This window comes from Rhincodon typus, chromosome 1 (genome assembly GCF_021869965.1).
Source record: "Rhincodon typus isolate 14 chromosome 1, sRhiTyp1.1, whole genome shotgun sequence".
Taxonomy (NCBI): Eukaryota; Metazoa; Chordata; class Chondrichthyes; order Orectolobiformes; family Rhincodontidae; genus Rhincodon; species Rhincodon typus.
In genome coordinates, this window is record NC_063332.1 from 142189807 (window position 1) to 142217244 (window position 27438).

Sequence of the window (27438 nt, forward strand, 5' to 3'; positions counted from 1 at the left end):
TTTCTCTCTACAGCTGTGGCCAGACATGCTGAACTTCTCCAGCAATTTTTGTTTTTGCCTCAAATAAAAAGGATTAATCCTGCCCCCAATCTACATTAAAGGTCCAGCAAAACTCTAGAAATGGATGGTCCGTATTATGAACCAACAGCCAGCTTCTCCCTCACCAAAACCTATCACAGTCTCAGGAAGGCACTAAGAACCCAAAACACTGAACATTGACACAATGCTATCACAGACAGACACATTTACCGAAAGAGCCTCTTGGAAACACCTGCTGGAACCAGTATTGCGAAGGGAAGTTCCAAAGCATTTTGGTAGATAATTGAAGAGAAGCTGCTGTGTCTCCATTTTCTCCCTCTGAACAAGTTGGCATCCAGTTATCACAGAATTGCTACAGAGAAAAGTCAAAAAGAAATGAGAATTTTCAACAATTGTTCATTTGTTACCATTGACTCCCTCCAAGAAACCAGCTAATCAAGTTGACCACTGATTCAAACCTTATGTCTCAAAAAGAACTCTAAATCATGTATAATTTTATTTTCCTTTGTATTGGACATTATTGGTACCTGTGTGTATGGGCCCAAGTGAATGCGCAGAAACTGTTGCTTGATGTTAACTTTTTAAAATTATTTTCCTTGGATTTGACAGTTAATAAATTTACACTTTCCCTTGACTTGTGAAAACCTGTTGATTGGCTCCCTTTTGTTCGCAACAAAAATAGTAAACTCTATTTTTAAACTGGAGAGGGAGGATAACCTCATGCAAAATCATTAAACCTTTCTTGTGACCAGTTGAGTAGGTTAAACAGAGGGGATCTTGTTTTACACCACTTCATTTGATCATAACAGCATGCCTTTTGCACCCTCTTGGATCATGAATTTCAGTCCTAAACGTGCTCTAATAGAGTCAGAGTTATACAGCATGGAAACAGAGCCTTCAGCCCACCTCATCCATGCCGACTAAGTATCCTAAGCCGAACTTTCCCCATTTATGTGCGATTGCCCCACATCTCTCTAAAACTTACCTAATATTGTAATAGTACTCACCTCTACGACTTCCTCTGGCAGCTTGTTCCATATATGCACCACCCTCTCTGTAGAAGTTGCCCCTCAGGTCCCTTTTCATTCTTTCTCCTCTCACCTGAAACCTATGTCCTCTAGTTTTGAACTTCCCTACACTGGAAAAAGACCCTGGCTATTCACTTCATCTATGTCCCTCACGATTTAATGAACCTTTATAAGGTCACCTTTCAGCCTTCTATACTCCAGGAAAAGAAGACCCCAGCCTATCCTTATAACTCAAACCCTCCAGTTTCGATAACATCCAGTCTTACCTTACATTTTACCTTTGAGGGTGGCATGATGGCTCAGTGGTTAGCACTACTGCCTCACAGCACCAGGGACCCAGGTTTGATTCCATCCTCTGGCAACTGTCTGTGTGGCATTTGCACATTCTCCCCGTGTCTGCGTGGGCTTCCTCCGGGTGCTCCAGTTTCCTCCCACAGTCCAAAGATGTGCAGGTTAGGTGGATTGGCTAAATTGCCCATAGTGTTCAGGGATGTGTAGATTAGGTGGGTTACAGGGGGATGGGTCTGGGTGGGATGTTCTGAGGTTCGGTGTGGACTTGTTGGGCCGAAGGCCTGTTTCCATGCTGTAGGGATTCTGTGATTCTACGATGATCTCCATTTCTCATTATTCCAGTCACTGCAAGCACTGTATAACACAGCCATTCATTTCCAGTGGCACAAACACAAGTTAAACAGGATACAGCAATTTAATGTACTTTCTACAATTGAATTGGTGTTCATCATGAATAGTACTGAATTGGAAACACCAAATGTAAATAAATTGTTTGCATTTCTAAATCTGTTAAGCATATTCCATCTTTGTTTAGTTGTCTGTGCAGTCTTCTGGTATTAACGTTAAGTTATTTGAGTTGGGGATGTGGACTTGGTTTGTAATCTAAGGAGAGATAGTTGGGCCTCTGGGTGTGGGTCTTCTGTTATAAGTTTAGATGAAGTATTACTTGCCTAGGCTGTTGCGTTGATTTATTTTTTGTGTGGTCTGTCCGTGTCTTTCAGGTAGTGATGACTTGAATTCTAGACTTTTCTTCTAGTATGTCCATATTATTAATCCTTTTTATTTGGATTGGCTTTCCTAATTAATTTCACCAATTTATTTATCTGTACATTCACTCTTGTGTCCTTTCATTGATTTGCACAAATGACATTGATTTCCATTCAAAGATAAAATTTAAATTCTCTTTTCATAGATGCTGATTGATTTGCCATGCATTTTCACTGGTTTATGTTTTAGTCCCAAAATGAAATATTATTTTCCTGTTGGGAAATTGTAATTTTGGTTTTTAGGTAATGAAGTTTTGAGTTTGTTTGAAAATTTTTCCTCTGTTACTTATTTTTGATCACACTCAAGTATTATATTTTTATGTTTCAGATTAATGTGTGAAACTGTCAGATATGAAAGACATGAAGCAAATGAAGTCCTATACTAGTAAGTCCATCCATTTATTTTCAGGCATTTTGTTAATGAGTAGGATTTATAACTGACAATGTATGTTAATTTTACAATCTTGCTTATAAAGATCTTAAAAGCTTTAAGCTATTTCTTAAAGACATAGCTTGTAACTTCTTTGTCATCAGATATAGTCCTATATCTGAGAGTATTAGGTTGAGTGCACGAAACACTACAAACATCAATTATGCTGAAAGAATCCTCAAAATGCAGTGATATACTATAAATATATATAGTTCCCAGACCTTGTCTTTGAATAAGCTTCTTCTTTGCTGTTTCCATCTCTGATGTGACCTTCTGAAAATGAGATTTTTCAATTTATTGTAATAGTCAACTGTTTTTGACTGCCCAGTTTTAATTGCTCACTTTAAGAGACATGTCTGTTTATTTCGTGTGGAGTGTGTGAGAAGAATACAGGCAATTGAGGTTAATGGAGGACTGGAGTGTGTGAAGCACATGCAGCTTCTAGGGATTGGCAATGGCAGCAATCGTGAGGGGCTTGGTTGGAAAACAAAAACAAGTAAAACCAGCAGCAAAGTTACCGTGGTTGGACACAGTGTTTCAATGAAGAATGAAATTGATGGACGAGATAGGAATAGCAAGAATGCAAAGCAAATGGCAAGGAAGGGATGAAAGAAATGGGTTGGGGAGGGTTGCTGATATTAGAATTGTGGCAACATAGTGGGGATCTATGTCGGGTGCTTCTCCACATAGCTGAATTCCCTCATTCCCGGTATCTTTCTATTAAGTCTCCTCTGAGACCTCTCCAAGGCTATAAAAATTCAAAAATTTCAAAAATTCTGTGCTCACAATTGGCATAATTAAGGTCTCATTTGTGATAGCTATCACTTTCTTGCTTTTCAACTCTGTGCCTTGGATAATAAAGCCAAGCATTCTGTATGCTACTTTTTAAACAGGTTTATCATTGTGTCCTGCCACCTTTCAAATATATTTATTTGTTGCAAAATATATCCTAGCCCATCCTTTGCTTTTTGAATGTACTGTTGTTGCATTAACTAAGAAGATCACTTGATAGACCATTTTTTAAATGTTAACTTTAATGCCAAAAGGGAATCTTTTGTCTTGAAGAAAATAGTCAATCTTGGAATAAATGGCTTATTGTCAGGTTGTAAGGCTGTGACCAGTGGGATATCGCAAGGATCAGTGCTTGGGACCCCAGTTGTTCACAATCTGTATCAATGATTTGGATGTAGTGTCCATTTGTAATATTTCCAAGTTTGCAGATGGTACAAAACCTGGTGCAAATAACAGTCATGAAAAGATGCAAAGAGGCTTCAAGAGACTGGCTGAGTGGGCAAAAATTGAATACAATGCAGTTAAGTGTGAGATTATCTGCTTTTGTCACAAGAAGATGATGCAACATATTTCTTTATTGGTGAAAAATTGGAAATTGATGTCCAAAAGAACCTCAGCTTGTTATCATTATTCAAAAATCACTATAAGCTAGAATGTAGGTGTAGCAAGCAATTTGGAAGGTAATTGGTATATTCACCTTTATTGCAAGATGATTTGAGAGTAGGAATAAAGAAGCCTTGATTCGATTTTGTAGAACATTGTTAAGACTGTACCTGGAGTATTAATGTGCAGCTCTGATCCCCTTACCTAAGGAAAGATGTAATGGCCAGAGAGGGACCGTAGCCGAAGTTCACGAGATGGACTCCTGGGTGGTGCGATTATCCAATGAGGAGAGATTGAAGAGACTGGGCCTGTATTCTTTGGCATTTAGAAGAATGAGCAGTGATCTTGTAGAAATTTTTTAAATTCTTAGAGTCAATGCGGAAAGGATATTGGTGTTGCATGGTGGCTCGGTGATTAGCACTGCTGCCTCACAGGGACGTGGGTTTGATTCCAGCCTTGGTTGACTGTTTGGAGTTTGCGCATTCTCTCTGTGTCTGCATGGGTTTCCTCCGGTGCTCCAGTTTCCTCCCACAGTCCAGAGATGTGCAGCTTAGGTGGATTGGCTATGCTAAATTGTCCAGGGATGTGTAAGTTAGGTGAATTAGCCATGTAAATGTGGGGCTACAGGGATGGGTGGGATGCTCTTCGGAGGGTTGATGTGGACTCGATGAGCCAAAAAGCCTCTTTCCGCACCGTAGGGATTCCATAATTCTATGATTTCCATGACTGCAAGAACTCAAAACAAGGAAAAGTCTCAGAATAAAAGGCAAGCCTTTTCGGACTGAACTGAGGAGGAATATCTTCACTGAGAGGGAAGTGAATGTTTGGAATTCTCTCCCCTCGAGGTTATGGAAACTCAAAGTCAATACATGGATAGATGTTTTTCCAATTACTAATTGCATCAAGGGATTTATGGTTAGTGTAGGAAGATGGCTTTCAGGTGGATGATCAGCCATGATCTAGAATGACAAAGCAGGCTTGCAGGTCTGAATGTCCTACCCCTGTGTTCCTAAGAAAATTTAGTAGTTCGGAACTTGAGTGTTGCTGAAAGAAGACACATTTTGTTGAAGCTTTTTGTCTTGCACTCATCAGGACAATTTTCAATAAATAGCAATTAAAAGGGAAAAATATTTGTCCTGTGAGTGCTGATTGGTGGAGGAGAGTTCAGGCTAGAGTAGCAGGGTTACGAGAACCTGATTGTGGAGACCAGAATGAGAAAAGCAGAAAGCAGTAATGGAAGGCCGAGCAGGACCAGCATGTGATATTGCTGGAGCATAAGCAAAGATGTCTTTTTAACATTTTTAAACACAAGTCTAAATGTACTGTATCTGAATGTGTGGAGTGTTTGTCATAAGGTAATCAAATTAACAGTGCAAATTGTTGTAACGGAGACAAACTTTGGCTGCAAAAGATTGAATTACTTCATTTAAAAGGCATAACAGTTGACAGTTAATATTTAAGCAGTGAATGTGAGCAGTGCAACAGTTAGAGATTCCTTTCGGGCAAATGAACACAACAAGAAAAATAGCCTAACTATGGTTAATAACAGAAATGAAGAATAGTATTAAATTCAAAGAAGAGTCATAAAAAGTTGCTCAAAGAAGTAGTAAGCTTGAGGACTAGAATCAGTGTAGAATTTAGCAAAGGAGAACTAAGATTTTGATTTAAGAGGGGAAAAGTAGAGTAAACTTGCCAGGGTCATGAAAGTGGACTGCATGAGCTTGTTATAGTATGCAAAAATAAAAAGATTAGTGAAGACAAATATAAAACCTTTACAATCTGGAACAAGAGAACTGATAATGAAGTACAAGGAAACAATACTTTAGTTTTGTCTTCAAAGAAAAAAAAGGGATAATTTCCCAGAAATTCTCTCTTGAGAAGGAGGAATTGAAGGAGATTAGTATTAGTGCTGGAGTAAGTAATAGCACTGAAAGCTAATAAATCCTTAGAGTCTGGTAATGTGTACATCCTAAGGTACTGAAGGAGGTGGCCATGGAAATGGTGGATGTGATGGTTGTCATCTTCTAAAATTCTGTAGATTCTGGAACTGGAGAGTAGTAAATGCAACCCATTTTTGCAAAATGGTGGCGGGAAAAATGGGGAAGTAACAAACCAATTAACCTAACAGTTTTATGGTAAATGCTGGCCTCTATTATAACGAATGGAGACACCAATGGCATTGTACAAAGTCGACATGGATTTATGAAAGGGAAATCGTATTTGACAAGCCTACTGAAGATTTTGAGAGTGCATCTAGTAGAATAGGTGAGGGAGAATCAGGCATGGTTTATTTTGATTAGCAGAAAGTTTTTGATAAAGTCTCACTTAAGGGTTTAGTGTGTAAAATCAAAGATGTGGGATTGGTGGTAGTCTGCTGGCATGGATTGAGATTTGGTGAGTGTATAGGGAACAGATAAGAATAAATAGGTCAACATAGCGTGGAGCTAGAGGAACACAGCAGGCTGGGCAACATCAGGTGAGCAGGAAAGTTGACATTTCAGGTCGAGACACTTGTTCAGAAATGAGGACGGCAAAGGGAGCTGGAAAATAAATAGAGAAGTGGGGTGGGGCTGGGGAAGGTAGGTGGGATGGTGATTGCATGTAGGAAGTGGTGGGGATTGGACATTGGGATGGGTGGAGCGGATAGGTGGAAGAGAAGATGGACAGGTTGTGTCAGGTCAAGGAGGCGGGGATGAGAGGGACGGTTGGACATGGGATGAGGCCGGGTGTGGGGAGATTTAAAAACTGGTGAATTCCATGTTTAGGCCATCAGGTACTGGCTCCCGAGATGGAATATGAGGTGTGGATCATCCAGTTTGTAGGTGGTGTTGTTGTGAAACTGGACGAGGCCTGGGGTGGACATGTCACCCAGGGAGTGGGAGGGGGAGTTAAAATGGTTGGAGACCGGAAGGTGTTGTCGTTTGTATACAGCGTGCAGATGCTGTACGAAATGGTCTCCAAGTCTATGCTTGGCCTCCCCGATGTAGAGGAGGCCACATTGGAAGCAGCGGATACAGTAGACGGAGTTGATGGATGTACAGGTGAAGCTGACATGAAAGGTGCATTTTGGGCCTTGAATGAAAGTGAGGGGTGGGCGGGTGTAGGGGCAGATATAGCACTTCCTGTGGTTGCAGAGAAAGGTGCCGGGTGTGGTGGGGTTAGTGGAGCAGACGAGGGAGTCACGGAGGGAGCGGTCTCTACAAAAGGCAGATAGGGGTGGGGAGAGAAATATCTCTTTGGTTGTGGAGTCAGATTGTAGGTGGCAGAAGTGACGGAGAATGATATGCTGGATGCGGAGGTTGGCGGGGTGGTATGTGAGAATAAGGGGGATTATGTCTTTATTTTTGTTGGGGGAGGGGTTGTGAGGGCAGAAGTGCAGGAAATTCAAGAGATGTGGTTGAGGGCATTTTTGATCACTGGAGGGGTGATGTTACAGTCCTTGAAATAGGACATTTGGGATGTTTGGGAGTGGAACGCTCCATCTTGGGAGCAGACTTGGCGGAGTAGAAGGAATTGGGAGTAGGGGATCGCATTCTTGCAGGAGGGTGGGTGAGGGGAGGTGTAGTCCAGGTAGCTGTGGGAGTCAGTGGGCTTGAAATAGATGTCAGTTTTGAGGCAGTTGCCAGAGACGGAGACAGAGAGGTCCAGGAAGGAGAGGGAAGTATTGGAGATGGTCCAGGTGAATTTGGAGGTTGGGGGTGAAAGGTGTTAGTAAAGTTGATGACCTTTGCACAAGGCAGCACCGATATAGTCATCATTGTTATGCAGGAAGAGGTGTGGGATAGTGCCAGTGTAACAGTGGAAAAGGGATTGTTCAACATATTCTATGAAGAAGCAGGCATTGCTTGGGACCATGCAGGTTCCCATGGCCACCCCCTTAATCTGTAGGAAGTGGGAGGAGTTAAAGGAGAAGTTGTTCAGGGTAAGGACAAGTTCTGTTAAGCGGATGAAGGAGTCAGTGGGGGGGGCTGGTTGGGCCTGCGGGAGAGGAAGAAGAGGGCTTTTAGGCCATCTGCGTCTTTTTTTGGAATGGAAGTGACAGGTGGGATACTGCTTGTGTGTCCACTATTGGCAACATAGATCAACGATTTGGATGAGGGAATCAAATGTAATATTTCCAAATTTGCTGATGACACAAAGCTAGTGGGTTTGTGAATGGTGAGGATATTAAGAGGCTTCAAGTTGATTTAGATACAGAAATCGGGGCCATAGTCACAGAGTAGGCCATTTTGGACTGAGATGAGAAGTTTGTTTACTCAGTTTGATAAATCTGTGGAATTGTGAACCACAGAGTGCTCTGGAGATCAAATCACTGAAAATATTTCAGAAAAAAAACAGATTTCTTGTATTTTGAAGTGTCAAGGACTATGGCCAGAGAATGGCTCATGGTTTGGCTGAATGGCCTACTTCCCCGATTTTCTATATTTCTACGGTTGGAAAGTGGACTCTCGTAGAAGCATTACCATGGAAAATGCACCAGTTAGATGATGAAAGACAATTAATTGTCAAGCTTTGTTTAAATTTTGAACCTAGTAGAATGACTGATTGATTGTTCAAAGTGGTGCCCTGAGAAATTATCCAGAGAATGAGCTGTCAACTATTTATTTCAGTTGCAATGAGCACAGAGTGAATGTATTTGATATTTAGAGTAATTGAGATCTACAGCACAGAAAAAACGTAGTGGTCCATGCCAGTCAAAAACTATCTGCTCTAATCCCATTTTCCAGCGTTTGGCCTATAGCCTTGTTTGCAACATAAGTGCATATTGAATAATTCTGATATGTTATGAGGGTTTTTGCCTCCTCCACCTTTACAGGCAGTGAGTTCCAACTTCCAATCAGGCTCTAGGTGAAAAGTTTTACCCCATGTCTCCTTGAAACCTCTGCCCCTTGCCTTAAATCTATGCTTTCTGGTCAATGATGCCTCCATCAAGGGAAAAGTTTCTTCATGTGTAACCTCTTTGTGCCCCTCATAATTTTCTGCATCTCAATCATGTCCCCTATCAATCATGTCCCCTCTCAATCTCCTTTGATGTAAGGAATACAACCCTAGTCTTTCCAATCTCATTTCATAACTGAAACTCTCCAGCCCAGGCAATATCCTGTAACTCTTCTCTGCGACCTCTCCAAGTGCTATCACATCACTCTTGTGGATGTGGATTCCAGAACTGCACACAATATTCTAGCTGTGGCCTAAAATATTTTATGCAGTTCCATTAGAACCTCTCTGCTCATATACTCTATGTCTTGACCAGTGAATACAAGTGAAGTGTACCATATGCCTTTTTAACCACGTTGTCCACCTGACCTGATGCCTTTAGGGATCAGTGTACATGTACACCTGATCGCTAGTTCTTCCCAAGGTCTTATCGTTCATCGTGCTTTGTTTGTCCGATCCAAGTACATCACCTGTCATTTATCCAGATTCATTTCCATTTACCACTGATCAGCCCATCAGACCAGCCTGTCTGTTTTCTCTTTGACTACCCTCTTCACTATTTACCACTCCACCAATTTTTGTATTGTCTACCAACCTAATGATCAATCCTCCTACATTCAAGTTTACATCATTTCTATAAAACTACAAACAGTAAGGACCTGATGCTGACCTATGGGATCTCTCTGGACACAGACTTCCAGTTAGAAAAATATCCCTCAATCATCACCCTCTGTTAATTCTGTATCCAAGTTGCCAAATTTCCTTGGATCCCTCGGCTCTTAACTTTGTTATTGGCTTCCCATGCAAGACATTACTTAGACTTCAGCAAGGTTTCTGATAGACTGCATCAAAAGCATGCCCTCATCTACGCACCTGGTTACCTCTTTGAAAAATACAAGCAAGTCTGGCTAGACTTAAGTTCTCCTTAACAAAACCATGATGACTTTTCTTGATTAATCTCTGCCTCTCTCAATGCAGATTAATTCTATCCCTCAAGAACTTCTAATAGTTTCCCCACCACTGAGGATAGATTAACAGACTTGCAGCTTTCTGGTTTATCCTTTGCTCCTTGCTTGAAAAATGGTACCACACTGACTTGCAAAGAACAGGGCCATGTGTATTAGTGTATGTAGCTTCCAGTACACCTAAACTGACCACACCAAAAGCTGGACTGACTATCCTAAAGTAGTTGTCAGCATAATTCTTCACAGGCTCATGGTTATTTAGCAAATGCTGTCCAATTGCAGAATTGCATCTAATATTATGCACCGTTTTGAGATTTGCAAGCACAGACTGCTGCGTGTGGGTACTGCCTTGGTTGTTATGCTTGCCTGAAGAAGGTATATGTTGGTTATATAGTCTGCCAGTCTTTGGTATATATGGCCCACATTGCTCACTTGTGTGATATTATAGAAACTGTTATTGACTTATGATCGCATCCTGTCAATGATGAACACCACTCATCTTGTAGTAGTGGCCTAAAGTAGCTGGCTTTAACTGTTGCTAGATATCTTAGTTTCCAGGGGCTGCAGGACCAAGGTGACAACCTTAGGCCCGTTGATGAGTTTACATGTAATACAATGAGAAATGATATGTTCTGCGTTGCGGTATAAAGATGTTTTTGCATGTAGCTAAGGATTCAAATAAAGCAGACATAAATTAATATATTTGCATGTGATTTAAATGTTAGTCTCCCTTTATATCATTATTCGCTGCAAATTATCCTCATGAAAGACATAGAAGAAGGCCATTTTACCCATTATGTTTGTACTGTTTCCCAGAAGAGCTACCCAGCTAATCTCAATCTCCATAGCCCTTGAAATTCATCATAATGTTTGAAAGACATTTGAATAAGTACATGAATAGGAAAGGTTTGGAGGGATATGGGCCAGGAGCAGGCAGGTGGGACTAGTTGAGTTTGGGATTATGTTCGGTACGGACTGGTTGGACCAAAGAATCTGTTTCCATGCTGTATGACTCTATTATCTTCCCTCCATTGTAAGGTCAGAAGTGAAGATGTTTGTTGATCGTTGGAAAACGTTCAGCACCATTCAACCCACATCAAATACAGAAGTAGTGCATTACCAGAATTGCAGAAAGACCAGGACAGCATTCAGCCTCAGGTTGATAAGTGGCAAGTAATACTGATGCTTTACAAGTGTCAGGCAATGAGAGAAAATCCATTCCATGCCCCTGGATATTCAATGTCAATACTATTATTGAATCCCCCACTATCAATATCCTGGAGTTACCATTAACCAGAAACTGAACCTGACCAGACACTCAAACACTCTGGATGCAACAACAGGTAAGTAGCTGGGAACTCTGACATTAACTCTCACCTCCTCACTCCTTGAAGCCTGTCCAGAATCTACAAGACGCAAGTCAGGAGTGTGATGAAATATTCTCCATTTGCTTCAATGAATGCAACACTAATGACACTCAAGAAGCTCAACACCATCCAGGCCACAGTAATATGCTTGATTAGCATCCTATCTAACATCTTCAACATTCAGTCCCTCCACCACCAACAATGTTAGCAGTAACTACATCTGTAGATGCAATGCAACAGCTAAGACTCCTTAGTTTCCAAATGGCAACTTTTACCTCTCTGAAGGACAAGGGCAGCAGATATGTAAGAACTTACAAGTTACCCTCCAAGCCATGTGCCATCCTGACTTGGAACAATATCGCTGTTGCTTCACTGTCACTGGGTCAAAATCTTGGAGCTTCCTTCTTAACAGCTCTATGTGTACCTACACCTGGCAGACTCCAGCATTTTCAGAGAGCTGCTCACCACTATGGACCCACTTCTGATGGGCAGTTGAGGCCGGGCAATAATTTCTAGCTTAGCTGGGGATGCATATATCCTGTGGATGAAAGAAGAAACAAAGAATTCTGGGGAAGAGGATGTAGGTGCTGATAAATCAAAGCAAAATTTCCTGACGATGAGGAGTCTTATTAGTTCTGTGAGAAATGTTCGTGTTTCCTCCTAAGGCTACTGTGTTTTGCTAAGTAGTGAGAATCAATGAAGGGTTAAGGAATATAAAAGTACCACTTGTTTTAGGTTTGGCAATGACAGTTCTGAGGTCACTAACAGTTGTAGTTCCATGTAAAATGAGCTGGAGTAAGCCATCAAATTAAAGTTTAAAGCTGTGGATGCTCGAATGCTGGAGAAACTTGGCAGATCAGGTAGCTCCTAAGGAAAGAGAAACCATGTTAACATACCAAGTCCAGGATGGCTTCTCTTCAGAAGAAGTAAAAATGTACTTGAAATATTAACTCAGATTCTCTGTCCACAGATGCTGGCAGATCTACTGACTTCCTTCAGTATTCTTTGTGCTTGTTTCTAGAGTATACTATGTTATAGCTATTGATGTTGTCTCTAATGTGATACCTGTGCTATTGAGTAATCCTATGAAAACAAATTAAACTTGATGCAGAGCATGACATAGAAATTGTTGACCAAAAAATGAACCAAACCAGACGTACAAATTATTGTATCCTTTCATTGATGTCTGATGTTTCTCATAGTTTTGGACAAATATTAACTGCATCAATTGGTAAGAATCTGTAAAACAAAATATGTAAATTATTCCAAAATATGCTCATTGTATTTTTTAAAGTTTAACATTTTTGTTGAATGATGCAAGTGTAGTTCATGAAGAGTATAGATAGCTAATATCTTGGAGAAACAGTGATTTTGCAGCAGTGTTACAGGGCTAGTAATTCAGAAAAACAGATTAATAATCTGTGGTTATAAATTCAAATCCCACCATGGCAATTGGAATTTACAGCAAACTTTGTTTTAACTGGCAACAAATGAACCGGCAGTCTTGCTTAACTGGCAAAAAATATGTATCTGAAATACTGGAAGTTTACTGTATTATTGCGATCTCTGCAATGTCTGAGTAGTCAGTTGAAGGTGCAAGTGACAAGGCTCTTTGCCAGTAAGTTTTATTTAAATTATTATTTAAAGTGATTTATGCTGTAAGTGAAGTATAACACTGTGTATACCCAGTGCATTGTGGTTCTAATACTTAGTGTGTGTTTTTACATTGATCATGTGGACCTTTTGATTATCCGGAATATTTGATCAACCAATATCCTCCTAGTCCTGTAGATGCTGGTTAATAAGGAGTTTGCTATATTTAATTAATAAATCTAGAATGTAAAACTAGTCCTAGAAAGGTGATCCTGACAAAAACCAATCTGGTTCACTAATAATTCACTAATGTCCTTTTGCGGAAGGAAAATCTCCACCCTAACTTGATCTAACCTACATGTGTGTCCACTAATGTGGTTGACTCTTAACTACACTATGAAGTTGGCCTGTAAGTGATTGAGAACAATTAGAGACGGGCAACAAATGGTGCTCTTGTCAGTAACATCCACATGAAAGAATAAATGTAAAACAGATGAATGGGATTTGTGAAACCTGAAAAACTGTCAGAGAATTGAGTCAGACCATGTATTTTTTTTAAATTCACTCGTGAGACGTGGCATTTGTTGTCCATCCCGAGTTGCTCTTGAGAAGGTGGTTAGCAGTTGCCTTGAACCACTGAAGTTCATGTGCTGTAGGTTGATCTACAATGCCCTTAGAGAGGGAATTACAAGATTTAAACCCAGTGACTGTGAAGAAATGGCAATATATTTCCAGGTCAGGATGATGAGTGGCTCACAGGGGAGCTTGCAGGTGGTGAAGTTCCCATATATCTGCTGCCCTTGTCCTTCTGTGTGAAAGTTGTCCTGGGTTTAGAAGATGCCATCTAAGAATCTTTGCTGAATTTCTGCAGTGCATCTTGTAGATAGTATATACTGCTGTATCTCAGCATCAATTTTGGAGGGAATGGATGTTTGTGAATGTGGTGCCAATCAAGTGAGCTTAATTAATGGTAACACCACTGAATGTCAAGAGGTGGTGTCTAGACTGTCTCTTATTCAAGATGGTCATTGCCTAGAATGGGGCGGCACGGTGGCTCAGTGGTTAGCACTGCTGCTTCACAGCACCAGGAACCTGGGTTCGATTCCATCCTCTGGCGACTGTCTATGTGGAGTTTGCACATTCTCCCTGTGTCTGCGTGGTTTTTCCTCCGGGTGCTCCGGTTTCCTGCCGCAGTCCAAAGATTTGCAGGTTAGGTGGATTAGCCATGCTAAATTGCCTGTAATGTTCAAGGTGGGTTACAGGGGAATGGGTCTTGGGGGGAGTGGGGGGTGCTCTGAGGTTCGGTGTGGACTTGTTGGGCCGAAGGGCTGTTTCCACACTGTAGGGATTCTGTTCTATGATGATCTATGAATGTTACTTGCCACTTGTCAGCCCAAGTGTGGATATTTTCCAAGCCTTGTTATATTTGAACATGAATGGAGGTGTTGTGGATGCATTGGCGAACATCCCCACTTCTGACTTTACAATAGAACAAAGAACGTACAGCATAGGAACCGTGCTCCGATAAACCAAGTCAGCGCCAACAAATGACTTCTAAATTTAAAAATCTTTTGCATGTACGCGATCCATATCCCTCTATTTCTCTATTCGTGCATCTGTCAAGAATCCTCTTAAACATTGGTATTGTATCGGATTCTACCACATCCTCAGGCAGCACATTTCAGGCACTTACTGCCTTCTGTGTAAATAAAAAAAACACTTGGCTCTCACATCTTCATTAAACATTCCCCCTCTTACCTTAAACCTATGTTCCCTAGCAATTGACATTTCTACACTGGGAAAAAGATTCTGACCATCTATTCTATCCATGCTTCTCCACCTCAGCATCCTATATTCAAGTAAAAACTAAACAGAATTTATCTAAACTTTTCTGCTAAGTAATACCTCCAAACCAATCCACATCCAAATGTGGCCTTACCAAAACTCTATAGAACTGCAACGTTAATTGCCAATTTTTATACTCTATGCCCCAACCAATGAAGGCAAGCATGCCATACACCTTCTTGACTACCTTATCCATTTGTGTTGCTACTTTCAGGGAACTGTGAGTCTTATGTGTATACATGCGCACATAGATGCACACACAGGCACACAGACAGTCACACGCAGACGCAAATACTTGCGGGCAGACAAAGACATATGCACACGGACTTGCACTTTCGCACTATCTGCAGTGTCATCAACAAACTTACTAATCAGAGCACCTAATTTCTCCTCCAAAACAACAGGGGTCCTAGAACTGACCCTTGCTGTCTACCACTGCTCACAGCTCTCCAGTCAGAAAGACACTCTTCCACTGCTACTCTATCTTCTATGACCAGTTATAATTCCATCTTACCAGATCCCTGCAGACCACAAGTGATTCATCTTCTGTATCAAAGGCCTTGCTAAAGTCCATGTAGACAACATCCACCACTCTGCCCTTATCAACTTTCTCTTACTCACTTTCTCAAAAAAGCTCAATCAAGTTTGTGAGACACCACCTACTTCTGTCAAAGTCATGCTGCTTGTGACTAATAAGACCATATGTTTCCAAATGTGAATAAATCTTGTCCCTGAGAATCTTCTCCAATAATTTCCTTATGATGTCAGGCTCACCGTCCTGTATTTCCCAGATTTTCCCTGTTACCCTTCTTAAGCAAAGGGATAACACTGGCTATTCTCCAGTTCTCTAGGACCTCACCTGTGAGTAAACAGGGCGCACAGATTTTGTACAAGGGCCCAGCAATTTTCTCCTTCACCTCCCTCAGTATTCTGAGAGAGATACCCGCAACAGATCCTCTATTTTTATATCGAAGCTCTAGTATATCATCATAACCTTCTCTAGACTCAGTATCCAACATGTCCTTCTTTGTGAATATTGATTGTGAAGTATTCGTTGATGAACCTCCCTCACATCCTCTGGTTCCGCATATAAATTTCCTTCTTTGTCCTTGAGTTGACCTGCTCTTTCTTTAGCTACCCGCTTGATCCTTACAGATGTATTAAAAGCCTTGAGTTATTTAAAATCATCTTCGCCGTGGTCATTTCATGACTCCTTTTAGCACCCATAACTCTTTGTTTAAGGCCTTTCCTGCTTTCTTCATGTTCCTCGAGGGCTCTGTCTGTCTTCAGCTTCCTAAACTTTATGTATGCTTTATTTTTCTTTCTAACTAAGCTCACAATTTCTCTTGTCATCCAAGGTTCCCAAATCTTGCTATCCTTATCCTTCACTTTCACAGAACCATTGGCAGATGGCAACAAGAAGAAGAGGGAATAAAATCTTGCATTATATTCATTATTTCAAGATAGTGCTGGATCATGGCGACACTTGTGTTTTGCAAGCAAAAAAACACTTTTCAATTTTTATATATGTGACAATAAATCTAAATCTAATCTAAATCTAGTCCTGAATGCCAATCAACTGGCCTTTAAAAGATTCTCACATGACAGCTGTGGATTTACCCTCAAATGGCTGCACTCGATCAACATTTCCCAATTCCTGCCTACTATTATCATAAAAACCGAAAGAACTGTGAATGCTGTAAATCAGGAACAAAAACAAAGTTGCTTGGAAAAGCTCAGCAGGTCTGGCAGCATCTGTGAAGGAGAAAACAGAGTTAACGTTTCGGGTCCTGTGACCCTTAATATTATCATAGTTAGCCTTCCCCCAATTTTACAACTTTACCGATTCACCATAGAAGGCATAATGTCTGGGTGCATAACGGCCTGGTACGGCAACTTCTCTGCCCAGGACCATAAGAAACTAAAGAATGTTGTGTGCATAGCCCAGACCATTACGGAAGCGAACCTCCCACCCATGGACTCCATTGACAACTCTCACTGCTGCGGAAAGGCTGCCAACATCATCAAAAGACCCATCCCACCTTGGTAATGTTCTCCTACAACCTCTTCCATCAGGCAGGTGATACAGAAGCTTGAACACGCACCAGCAGGTTCAAGAACAGCTTCTTCCCTGCCATTGTTAGACCAATGAACACAATCTCTAACTTCAAATAATGTTGATCTTGTTAATGTTACTCTTGCCTCATGCACGATGTAACCTGACCGCCTTACTCTGTCCAAGTTTTTTCTCACCCTAAGATCTGTATGTCCTTGCTTACTATGATCTGCCTGTACTGCTAGCAAACAAAGCTTTTCATTGCACTTAGATACATGTGTCAATAAATCAAATCATTATCATTATTGAGTATTTTCACCTGAGAACTACTCATCTTTATGCATAAATAATTTAAAACTTATGGAATTATGGTCACTGTGTTTGAAATACTCACCCACTGAAACTCTGATCATTTGGTCTGGCACATTCCCCTATACTAGGTCTAGTATGGTCCCTTCCCCATTTGGGCTATTTACATATTTCTTCAAGGAAACCCTTGTGGACACACCCAGCAAATTCCACCCTATCCAGGCAACTGGCACTAAGGGAGTCCCAGGCAATATATGGGAAGTTAAAAATCACCCACCACAACAACCCTGTTGTTTTCACATTTTTCCACATAATCTGTACACATACCTGTTTCTCTGTTTCCCAGTGGCTGTTGAGAGGCCTCTAGTACAGCCCCATCAAAGAGATTGCACGTTTTCTATTCCTAAACTCTACCATAGTGGCCTTGTTGGATGAGCCCTCAAAGTGTCCCCTCTCAGTACAGCTGTGATATTCTCCCTAATCAGTAAAGCATTACCTCTTTTACATCCTCTTCATCTCGCCTGAGACATCTAAATCCTGGAACACTAAATTGCCAGTGTTGTCCTTCTTACAACTAATATCTTTAATAGCTACAAGATCATGGTTCCATGTGCTAATGCAAGCTCTACGTTCATCTGCCTTACATGTCATACTTCTCACATTAAAATAAATGCACTTCAGACCGCCAGTCCCACTATGTTCAGTAACTTCTCCCATGATGGAGAGAAGGTCATTGGTGAAGCAGCTGAAGATGGTTGAACCCAGGAGAGTACCCAGAAGAACTCCAACAGAGATGCAGCTCCTGCAGATGCGTTCTGGAGCTGAGATGACTGACTTTCAACAACTGTAACTGTCTTCCTATGTGCCAGGTATGACTCCAACTAATGGAGAGTTTGGCCCCAATTCCCCTTGATTCCAGTTGAATGTGGACTTGATGGCAAGGGCTGTCACGCCCACCTTGCTTCTGGAATTCAGATCTTTTGTGTATGCTTGAACCTACTATTGGCAAGGGACTTCAACAAGGTAGTGGTCATGGATCTAAAGCTACAGGAACAGGGCAGTAATACTTCTAGTCTATATTTTATAGAGTTGTTGACTAAATTTATTCTTTCTACAATAACATGTAAAGGGAAAAAATGCTTTGGATACAATCATGTGAACTGGATTTAAACTTATAAGGCAGGTGTGTAGGTTGACTGCTCCTGCCAGAACCTTTTCCCGGATGCCTAGATCTACTATAAGCAATCATCAATTTAGCTGGCATCCTACCCACCTGCCCCCTTACTTATTCCCCCAACCAGCTTCTAGCCTGCCCTTATATCGTTAACTATCATGGTAACTGTCAGAGGCAGTGTTGCCAGACAGTTAGCGGCTTCAGGAAATGATATACCTAGTGCTGCAAGGGGAGTGTCGTCTCATAACAAGAGCTGCTGTCTAGGAGTCTAAAGGAAGGCATTAGTTTTGAGTCTGATCAAGATCAAAAATAGGCCTTCAGGGTTTCTGATTCTAACAGAATTTCTGAGGTATTGTTTTGTTATATAGAAGCTCTCTGTTCCCCCAAAGTTGAGGCTGTGGAATGGTTAAGACTGAAAAGGCTAGAACTAACCTGATGATTGGGTTTGTTTTCTATTTCTTGGGCTATTAATACAAGTATCTTTTCATGGAGAATCTTTTATGACATCTGCTAAATCCAGCTACTTAGAGCTGACAAATGTTCTGACAACACAGTCGTGGAGCTGAAAAAACACAGCAAGCTGGGCAGCGTCAGAGGAGCAGGAAAGTTGACGTTTCGGGTTGGGACCCTTCACAAATGGGAAGGGGGAAGGGAGCTGGGAGCTGGGAAATAAATAGAAAGAAGGGGATCGGGCTGGGGAAAGGTAGTAGGTGGGATGGTGATAGTTGGATGCAGGTAGGGAGTGGGGGAATTGGTCAATGGGAGGGGCGGATAGGTGGGAGAGAAGATGGACAGGTTGTGTCGGATCAAGGAGGCGGGAAGGAGGATGGGTGAGGCTGGGCTGATGACAGGTTGGATGCAAGTTGGGGGTAGTGGGGATTGCTTGGTGGGAAGGGTAGGGCGGATAGGTGGGGAAGAAGATGGACAGATTGTGTCAGGTCAAGGAGGTGGGAATGAGAGGGGAGATGAGGCGGGACATTTGGGGATATTGTAAAACTGGTGAATTCTACATTAAAACCATTGGGGTGTAGGCTCCCGAGGCGGAATATGAGGTGTTGCACCTCCAGTTTGTATGTGGCATCATTGTGGCAGTGGAGGCGGCTCGGGATGGACATATCATCAAGGGAGTGGGAGGGGAAGTTAAAGTGGTTGGTGATCAGAAAGTGGTGGTGTTTGTTGCAAAGAGTGCAGATGCTCCAGGAAATGGTCCCTGAGTCTGTGCTTGGTCTCACCGATGTAGAGGAGGCCACATTGGGAGCAATGGATACAGTAGACCAGGTTGAAGGATGTACAGGTGAACCCCTGTCAGATATGAGAAGTTTCCTTTGGCCCTTGAATGGAGGTGAGGGGGGAGGTGTATGGGCAGGTGTAGAGCAGGTGAAGCACGTCCTGTGGTTTCAGGGAAAGGTGCCGGGTGTGGTGGGGTTAGTGGGGAGTGTTGAGAGGACAAGGGATTCGTGGAGTGAGCAGTCCCTACACAGGGCAGATAGGGGTGGGGAGGGAAATATCTCTTTGGTTGTGGGGTCAGATTGTAGGTGGCCGAAGTGGCGGAGAATGATATGCTGGATGCGGAAGTTGGTGGGGTGGTATGTTAGGACCAGGGGGATTCTGTCTTTATTTTTGTTGAGGGGAGAGGGTTTGAGGGAAAGGCAAGAGATGTGGTTGAGGGCATTTTTGATCTCTGGAGGTAGTTGGTGAGTTTAAGGTTGAAGGGGGAGGGTTTCTGAAAACCTGAGTTTACTTATGGATGCTCAATTGCATTCTTGTAGTTCAGTGACCTTTTTGATCACGTTCTAGTTTTTCAGTAAGAGGAAGGAAGGGACTTTAGATGAGCAGTTCTTAAGGAAATAAAATGAAAATTATTTTATTTGCAACAGTAATTTAAAAAGAAATCTTTTGCAAATTTGATGCTAATGTTATCATTATTTAAATTTCCTTCCTTTCAGTAAACTTTTGAAAGTTTTTTGAAACAAAAGTGAAAGTCTGATGTCTTGTACTATATTGGAAAATGGTTCCTTTTTTTGAGGCTGAGGAACAGGTAGTAAATTAAGTGCGGATGCCTGAGAAAATTAAACAATTGTTGGCAGTTCTTAAGAATTCATAAATGTTAAGGTAAATAGATTTTAGTTGCCATTATTAGGATTTTTCAATTTACTGTATCTATTGGGCTGTCTAACAGAAATTCAAATAAGTTAATCTTTGAATGATGAAGCAGAAACATATTTAGAGGAAAATTGCTGCCAGAAAAACACAACCAAATTTCATGCAGTAATGACTTTTGGCTTCACCTCACTACTTACCTTGATCTTTTCACTGTCTCTGATGTTCTTTCCGATTCGTTTGACATCTAGCACTGGATGAACAGAAAAAAAGCTAGCTGTTCGCGGTCTGTCACAAATTCTGTGCCCTGGCTACAGATTCCAACCCTCTCTTTGACAACTGCCTGAGGCTAAGTTAGATGAATTGCAATCAGGATATTATATTTGACTCTGATATGAACTTCAGGCTACATTTCTGCTCTATCACCAATATTGCCGACCTCCTTATTGTAACATTCACCATAGCTTCTCTATTACCAAAACTCTCATCCATGCCTTTATTTTACCTCTGTGACTAATGATCTTCTGGCTTGATGTCAACAATCCACTGTACGTAAAGGCAAGCAAATCTAAAAGTCTGCTGCCTTATCCTAACAGTCATCAAGTTCACATATCAACCCTGTGCTTTTGGCCTGGCAATGCTTTGATTTTAAAATTCTTGTCATTTCTTTCAAATTCCTCCAATGCCTCACCCCTTACTATGGCGTAAGAGTCTGTAATGTCATTTGATGTAAATTTGGTTTGGTAACAAGTCTGGTATTTGTGTTTAGCATCTGGAATTTCACCTCAACATTGTTTTGTGCAGGGTCTGCCATATGATCATGTGACTCAATTGGTATCATTTTGGAGCAGCCCGTACAGCTCCCAGTCACTGCTGAAATTCTCTTTCCCTGACCCTGTTAGTTGCTGCCAACATTCTTTTTCACTGCCAACTCATCAATGGCATTACCTCTCCTCACCCATCCAATCACTGCCTACTTTCCCTCTTGCTAAATTTCCCAATCTCCAAACCTCCCAGACTCTGCTGACCTTCACTCTCATCAACCCTCCTGGTTTCTGCTGACTCTCCGTCTTATTGACTCTCTATCTCTCTGATCCTGTTGATCTTGTTGTGGGCCGACGGGCCGAGACATGGCAGATGGAGTTCATTTAGATAAATGTGAAGTGATGCATTTTGGAAAAGCAAATCAGGGTAGGACTTGTACACTTACGTTTTTTTTATTGACTTTGTGGGATGTGGACATTGCTGGCTAGCCAGCATTTATTGTCTGTCTCTAGTTGCCGTTGAGAAGGTGGTGAGCTGCCATCTTGACTTGCTGTAGGTTGTCCCACTATGCCATTAGGGAGGGAATTCCAGGATTTCAACCCAGTGACAGTGAAGGAATGGTGATATATTTCCAAGTCAGGATGGTGAGTGGCTTGGAGAGTAACTTGAAGTTGATGGTGTCCCCATGAATCTGCTGCCCTTTTCCTTCCAGATGGAAGTGGTCATGGGTTTGGAAGGTGCTGTCTGAGAATGTTTGGTGAATTTCTGCAGTACACTCAACTGCTAATGAACGTCAGTGTTGGAGGGAGTAGATGCTTGTTGATGCAGTACCAATCAAGCATGCTACTTTGTCTTGGATGGTGTCAAGCTTCTTGAGAATTGTTGGGGCTGCACTCATCCAAGTGGGGAGTATTCCATCATACCTGACTTGTGCCTTGCAGATGATGGACAGGCTTTCAGAAGTTAGGAGGTGGGTTACTTGCCACAGTATTCCTAGCCTCTGACTGCTCTTATAACCACTACGTTTATGTGGTGAGTCCAGTTGAGCTTCTGATCAATGATAACTCCCAGAATGTTGATAGTGGGGGATTCGGTGATGGTAACACCATTGAATGTCAAGGGGCAGTGGTCAGGTTGTCTGTTATTGGTGATGGTAATAGCCTGGTGTTTGTGTTGTGCGAATGTTACTTGCCACTTGTCAGCCCAAGGCTGGATATTGTCCAGATCTTGTTGCATTTGGACAAGGGCTGCTTCAGTGTCTGAGGAGTTGAAAATGGTGCTGAACATTGAGCAATCATCGACGAACATTCCCACTTCAGACCTTATGATAAAGGGAAGGTCATTGATGAAGCAGCTGAAGATGGTTAGGCATAGGATACTACCTGAGGAACTCCTGCAGAGATGTCCTGGAGTGGAGATGACTGACCTGTAATAACCACAACCGTCTTCCTATGTGTCAGGTATGACTCTAACCACTGGAGAGTTTGCCCCCTGCTACCCATTGATTCGAGTTTTGCTAGGGCTTCTTGATGCCACACTCTGTTGAATGTAGCCTTGATGTCAAGGGCCGTCACACTCACCTCTGGAATTCACCTCTTTTGTCCATGTTTGAACCAAGGCTGTAATGTGGTCAGGAGCTGAGCGGCCCTGGTGGAACTCAAACTCAGGGCCACTGTGCAGGTTTTTGCTGAGCAGGTGCTGCTATTGATGATACCTTCCATCATTTTACTGATGATCGAGAGTAGACTGATGAGGTAGTAATTGGCTAGTTTGGATTTGTCCTGCTTTTTACGTATAGGACATACTTGGGATACTGTTGCGGGGTGGCGGGGGGACACCTACCAGGGGAAGGCCATAACGGACAGGTCTCTGGCACTGAGCCTGGCCCTGTGGCACAGAATGGAAGGGAGGAGAATAGGAGAGCAATTGTAGTGGGGGATTCAATAGTAAGAGGCACAGATAGGCGGTTCTGTGGATGCGAATGAGATGAACGGATGGTATGTTGCCTCCTGGGTGCCAGGGCCCGTGATGTCTCGGATCATGTCTTCAGGATCCTTAAGGGGGAGGGTGAGCAACCAGTGGCCATGGTACACGTCGGTACCAATGACATAGGCAGAAAAAGGACAGAGAATGTGAAAAACGAGTACAGGGAGTTAGGTTGGAAGCTGAAGTCCAGGACAAACAGGGTAGTTATCTCTGGATTACTACCAGTGCCACGTGATAACGAGGTAAGAAATAGGGAGAGAGTGTAGCTAAACACGTAGCTACAGGGCTGGTGTAGGAGGGAGGGCTTCCATTATGTGGATAATTGGAGCACATTCTGGGGAAGGTGGGACCTGTACAGTAAGGACGGGTTGCACCTGAACTGGAAGGGCACAAATATCCTGGGAGGGATGTTTGCTCGAGCTATACGGGATGGTTTAAACTAGATTGGCAGGGGATGGGGAACCGGATTTGTAATTCAGAGGATGAGGTATTCAGCCTTCCAACAGACACAACAGGGAGTGAGGTTGTTAATAAAGAAATGCGGTCGATGGAGCGTAATTGTGGACACAGAGATGGTTTGAGGTGTGGATACTTCAATGCTAGAAGTATCAGAAATAAGGCGGATGAACTTGGAGCATGGGTCAATACTTGGAACTACAATGTTGTGGCCATTACAGAAACTTGGGTAACTCAGGGACAGGAATGGTTGTTGGAAGTTCTGGGATTTAGGTGCTTTAACAGAAATAGGAAGGGTGGAAAAAGAGGCGGGGGAGTGGCATTGCTAGTCAGGGCTAGTATAGCAGCTACTGAAAGGCAGTTCGAGAATGATATGTCGACAGAGTCAGTTTGGGTCGAGGTCCGGAACAAGAAAGGAGCAATCACTTTGTTGGGGATTTTTTTACAGACCCCCTAATAGTTGCAGAGAAGTGGAGGAGTGGATTGGGAGGCAGATGCTGGAAAGGTGCAGAAGTCACAGGGTTGTAGTCATGGGTGACTTCAACTTGCCAAATATTGATTGGAAACATTTTAGTTGTAATAGTTTAGATGGAGTGGATTTTGGCCAGTGCGTTCAGGAAAGATTCCTGACACAGTATGTACATAGACCAACACGAGGAGAGGCCACTTTGGATTTGGTGCTTGGCAATGAACCGGGCCAAGTGTTAGACCTGCTGGTAGGAGAGCATTTTGGCGGTAGCGATCATAACTCTGTTACTTTTACAATAGTCATGGAAAAGAATAGGTACATACAGCAGGGTAAGGTTTATAATTGGGGGAAGGGTAACAAGAACTGGGTAACATAAAATGGGAACAGATACTGTCAGGGAAGAGCACTATTGAAATGTGGAGATTGTTTAAGGAAGGCATACTGCGTGTGCTCGATATGTTTGTCCCTAGCAGGCAGGGAAGATACGGTCGAATGAGGGAGCCTTGGTTCTCAAGAGAGGTCGAACGACTGGTTAAGAGGAAGAAGGATGCTTATGTAAGGTTTAGGAAACAAGGAACAGAAAAGGCTCTAGAGGGATACAAGTTATCCAGGAAGGAGCTGAAGAAAGGGCATAGGAGAGCTATAAGGGGGCATGAGAAAACCTTGGCAGATAGGATCAAGGAAAACTCCAAGGCTTTTTACATGTACGTGAGGAATAAGAGAACGACCAGAGGAAGGGTAGGGTCGATCAAGGATTGTAAAGGGAATTTGTGCATGGAGCCTAAAGATACAGGAGAGGTCCTTAATGAATACTTTTCTTCGGTATTCACAACTGAGAGGGACCCAGTTGTAGAGGAGGACAGTGTGAAACAGGCTGGTAGGCTAGAGGAGGTGGATGCTAGTAAGGAAGATGAACTAGGAATTTTGAGAAACTTGAATATAGATAAGTCCCCCGGGCCTGATGGGATTTATCCAAGGATTCTATGAGAAGCGAGGGAAGAGATTGCAGGGCCTTTGGCGATGATCTTTTCGTCCTCACTGTCCACAGTGCCGGAAGATTGGAGAGAGGCAAAAAAGGGAACAGGGATAACCCCGGAAATTACAGGCCAGTTAGTCTTACGTCAGTGGTGGGCAAATTATTGGAAAGGGCTCTGAGAGGTGGGATTAATGATCACTTGGATAGGCACAGTTTGATTCGTCATAGTCAGCATGGATTTGTGAGGGGTAGATTGTGCCTCACAAACCTTACTGAATTCTTCGAAGAGGTGACCAAACACATGGATGAAGGTAGAGCAGTGGATGTGGTGTACGTGGATTTAAATAAGGCGTTTGATAAGGTTCCCCATGGTAGGCTCATGCAGAAGGTAAGGAGGCATGGAATAGGGGGAAATGTGGCAGATTGGATTCGGAATTGTCTGACCCTTAGAAGACAAAGGGTGGTAGTGGACGGAAAATATTCAACATGGTGCTCAGTTACGAGTGGTGTACCACAAGGATCTGTTCTGGTTTATGTAAATGATTGGGATGAAGGAGTGGAAGGGTGGATTAGTAAGGTCGCGGACGATACGAAGGTGGGTTGCGTTGTGGACAGTGCAGAGGGCTGTTCCAGGTTACAAAGGGACATTGATAGGATGCAGAGCTGGGCTGAGCAGTGGCAGATGGAGTTTAACCCTGAAAAGTGTGAGGTGATTCATTTTGGAAGGACAAACTTGAAAGCAGAATACAGGGTTAACGGAAAGATTCATGGCAGTGTGGAGGAGCAGAGGGATCTTGGGGTTCCTGTCCACAACAGTTCCCTGAAAGCTGCCACCCAGGTGGATAGAGTTGTTAAGAAGGCGTATGGTGTGTTAGCTTTCATTAATAGAGGGATTGAGTTCAAGAGCCGTGAAGTTATGCTCCAGCTATACAAAAGCCTGGTTTGGCCACATCTGGAGTATTGTGTCTAGTTCTGGTCGCCTCATTATAGGAAAGATGTGGAAGTGTTGGAAAAGGTGCCGAGGAGATTTACCAGGATGTTGCCTGGAATGGAGGGAAGGTCTTACGAGATAAGGTTGAGAGAGCTAGGGCTTTTCTCTTTAGAACGATGAAGGATGACAGGTGACTTGATAGAGGTGTACAAGATGATCAGAGGTATAGATAGAGAGACAGCCAGAGACTTTTTCCTAGGGTGGAGGTAGCTATTACGAGGGGGCATAGTTTTAAAGTGAATGGAGGTAGATGTAGGGGAGACGTCAGAGGTAAGTTCTTTACTCAGAGAGTGGTCGGGGCATGGAATGCATTGTCGGAGAGGGTGATGGAGTTGGCCTCATTAGGAGCATTTAAGCAGCTATTAGATAGGCATATGGATGGTAGTATAAGGTAGGGGTGGAGGTTAGATAGACCTTAGGATTAGGGTAAAAGTTTGGCACAACATCGTGGGCCGAAGGGCCTGTACTGTTCTATGTTCTAATTTTCCACATTGTCAGATAGACGCCAGTGTTGTAACTGTACTGGAACAGCTTGGCTAGGCGAGCAGTGAGTTCTGGAGCACAAGTCTTCAGCACTATCACCAGAAAGTTGTCAGGACCTGTAGCCTTTGAAGTATCCAGTACTTCCAGCAATTTCTTGATATCACGTGGAGTGAATTGAATTGGCTGAAGACTGGTATCTGTGATAGTAGAGACAACTGGAAGAGGCTGAGATGGATCATCTACGCTGCACTTCTTGCTGAAGATTGCTGCAAAGGCTTCAGCCTTACCTTTTACATTGATGCACTGGGCTCTTCCGTCATTGTGGATGGGATATTTGTGGAGCACCTCCTCCGGTGAGTTGTTTATTCGTCCACCACCATTCGAGACTGGATGTGGCGGGTCTGCAGAGCTTAGATCTGATCTGTTAGTTGTGGGATTGCTCAGCTTTGACTATCACTTGCATGTCACACAACATAGGAAGCAAGTAGTCCTGATTGCTGGCTTCACCAAGTTGATACCTCATCTTCAGGTATGCCTGGTGCTGCTCCTGGCATGCCCTCTTGCACTGTTCTTTGAACCAGGGTTGATCCCCTGGCTTGAATGTAATGGTTGAGTGGGGAATATGCTGGGCCATGACGTTGCAGAATATCCTGGAATACATTTCTGCTGTTGATGGCCCTCAGCGCCTCATGGTTGCCCAGTCTTGAGATGTTAGATCTGTTAGAATTCTGTTTCATTTAACAGGGTGATAATGCCACACAACATGATGGAGGTTATTTTTAATGTGAAGGCTGGACTTTGTCTCCACAAGGACTGTGTGGCAGCCACTCTTACTGATACTGTCATGGACAGATGCATCAGCAGCTGGCAGATTGGTAAGGATGAGATCAAGTATGTTTTGCCGTCTTGTTTGTTGCATCACCACCTGCCTCAGACAGCCAAGCAGCTATGTCCTTGAGGACCCAAACAACTTGATCAGTAGTACTGCTGCCGAGCCACTCTTGGTGGTGGATAT

At 42.7% G+C, this 27438-nt stretch overlaps 1 protein-coding gene across 1 annotated transcript in view; it reads left to right on the forward strand.

Moving 5' to 3' along the window:
• Nucleotides 1-27438, forward strand: part of LOC125485449 (rap guanine nucleotide exchange factor 6) — a 195430-nt gene that overhangs the window by 33557 nt on the left and 134435 nt on the right. Inside the window, exon 3 of the mRNA XM_048608298.1 lies at nt 2454-2510. Coding sequence (XP_048464255.1) covers nt 2454-2510 — 57 coding nt within the window. The remainder of the gene's footprint in view (nt 1-2453; nt 2511-27438) is intronic.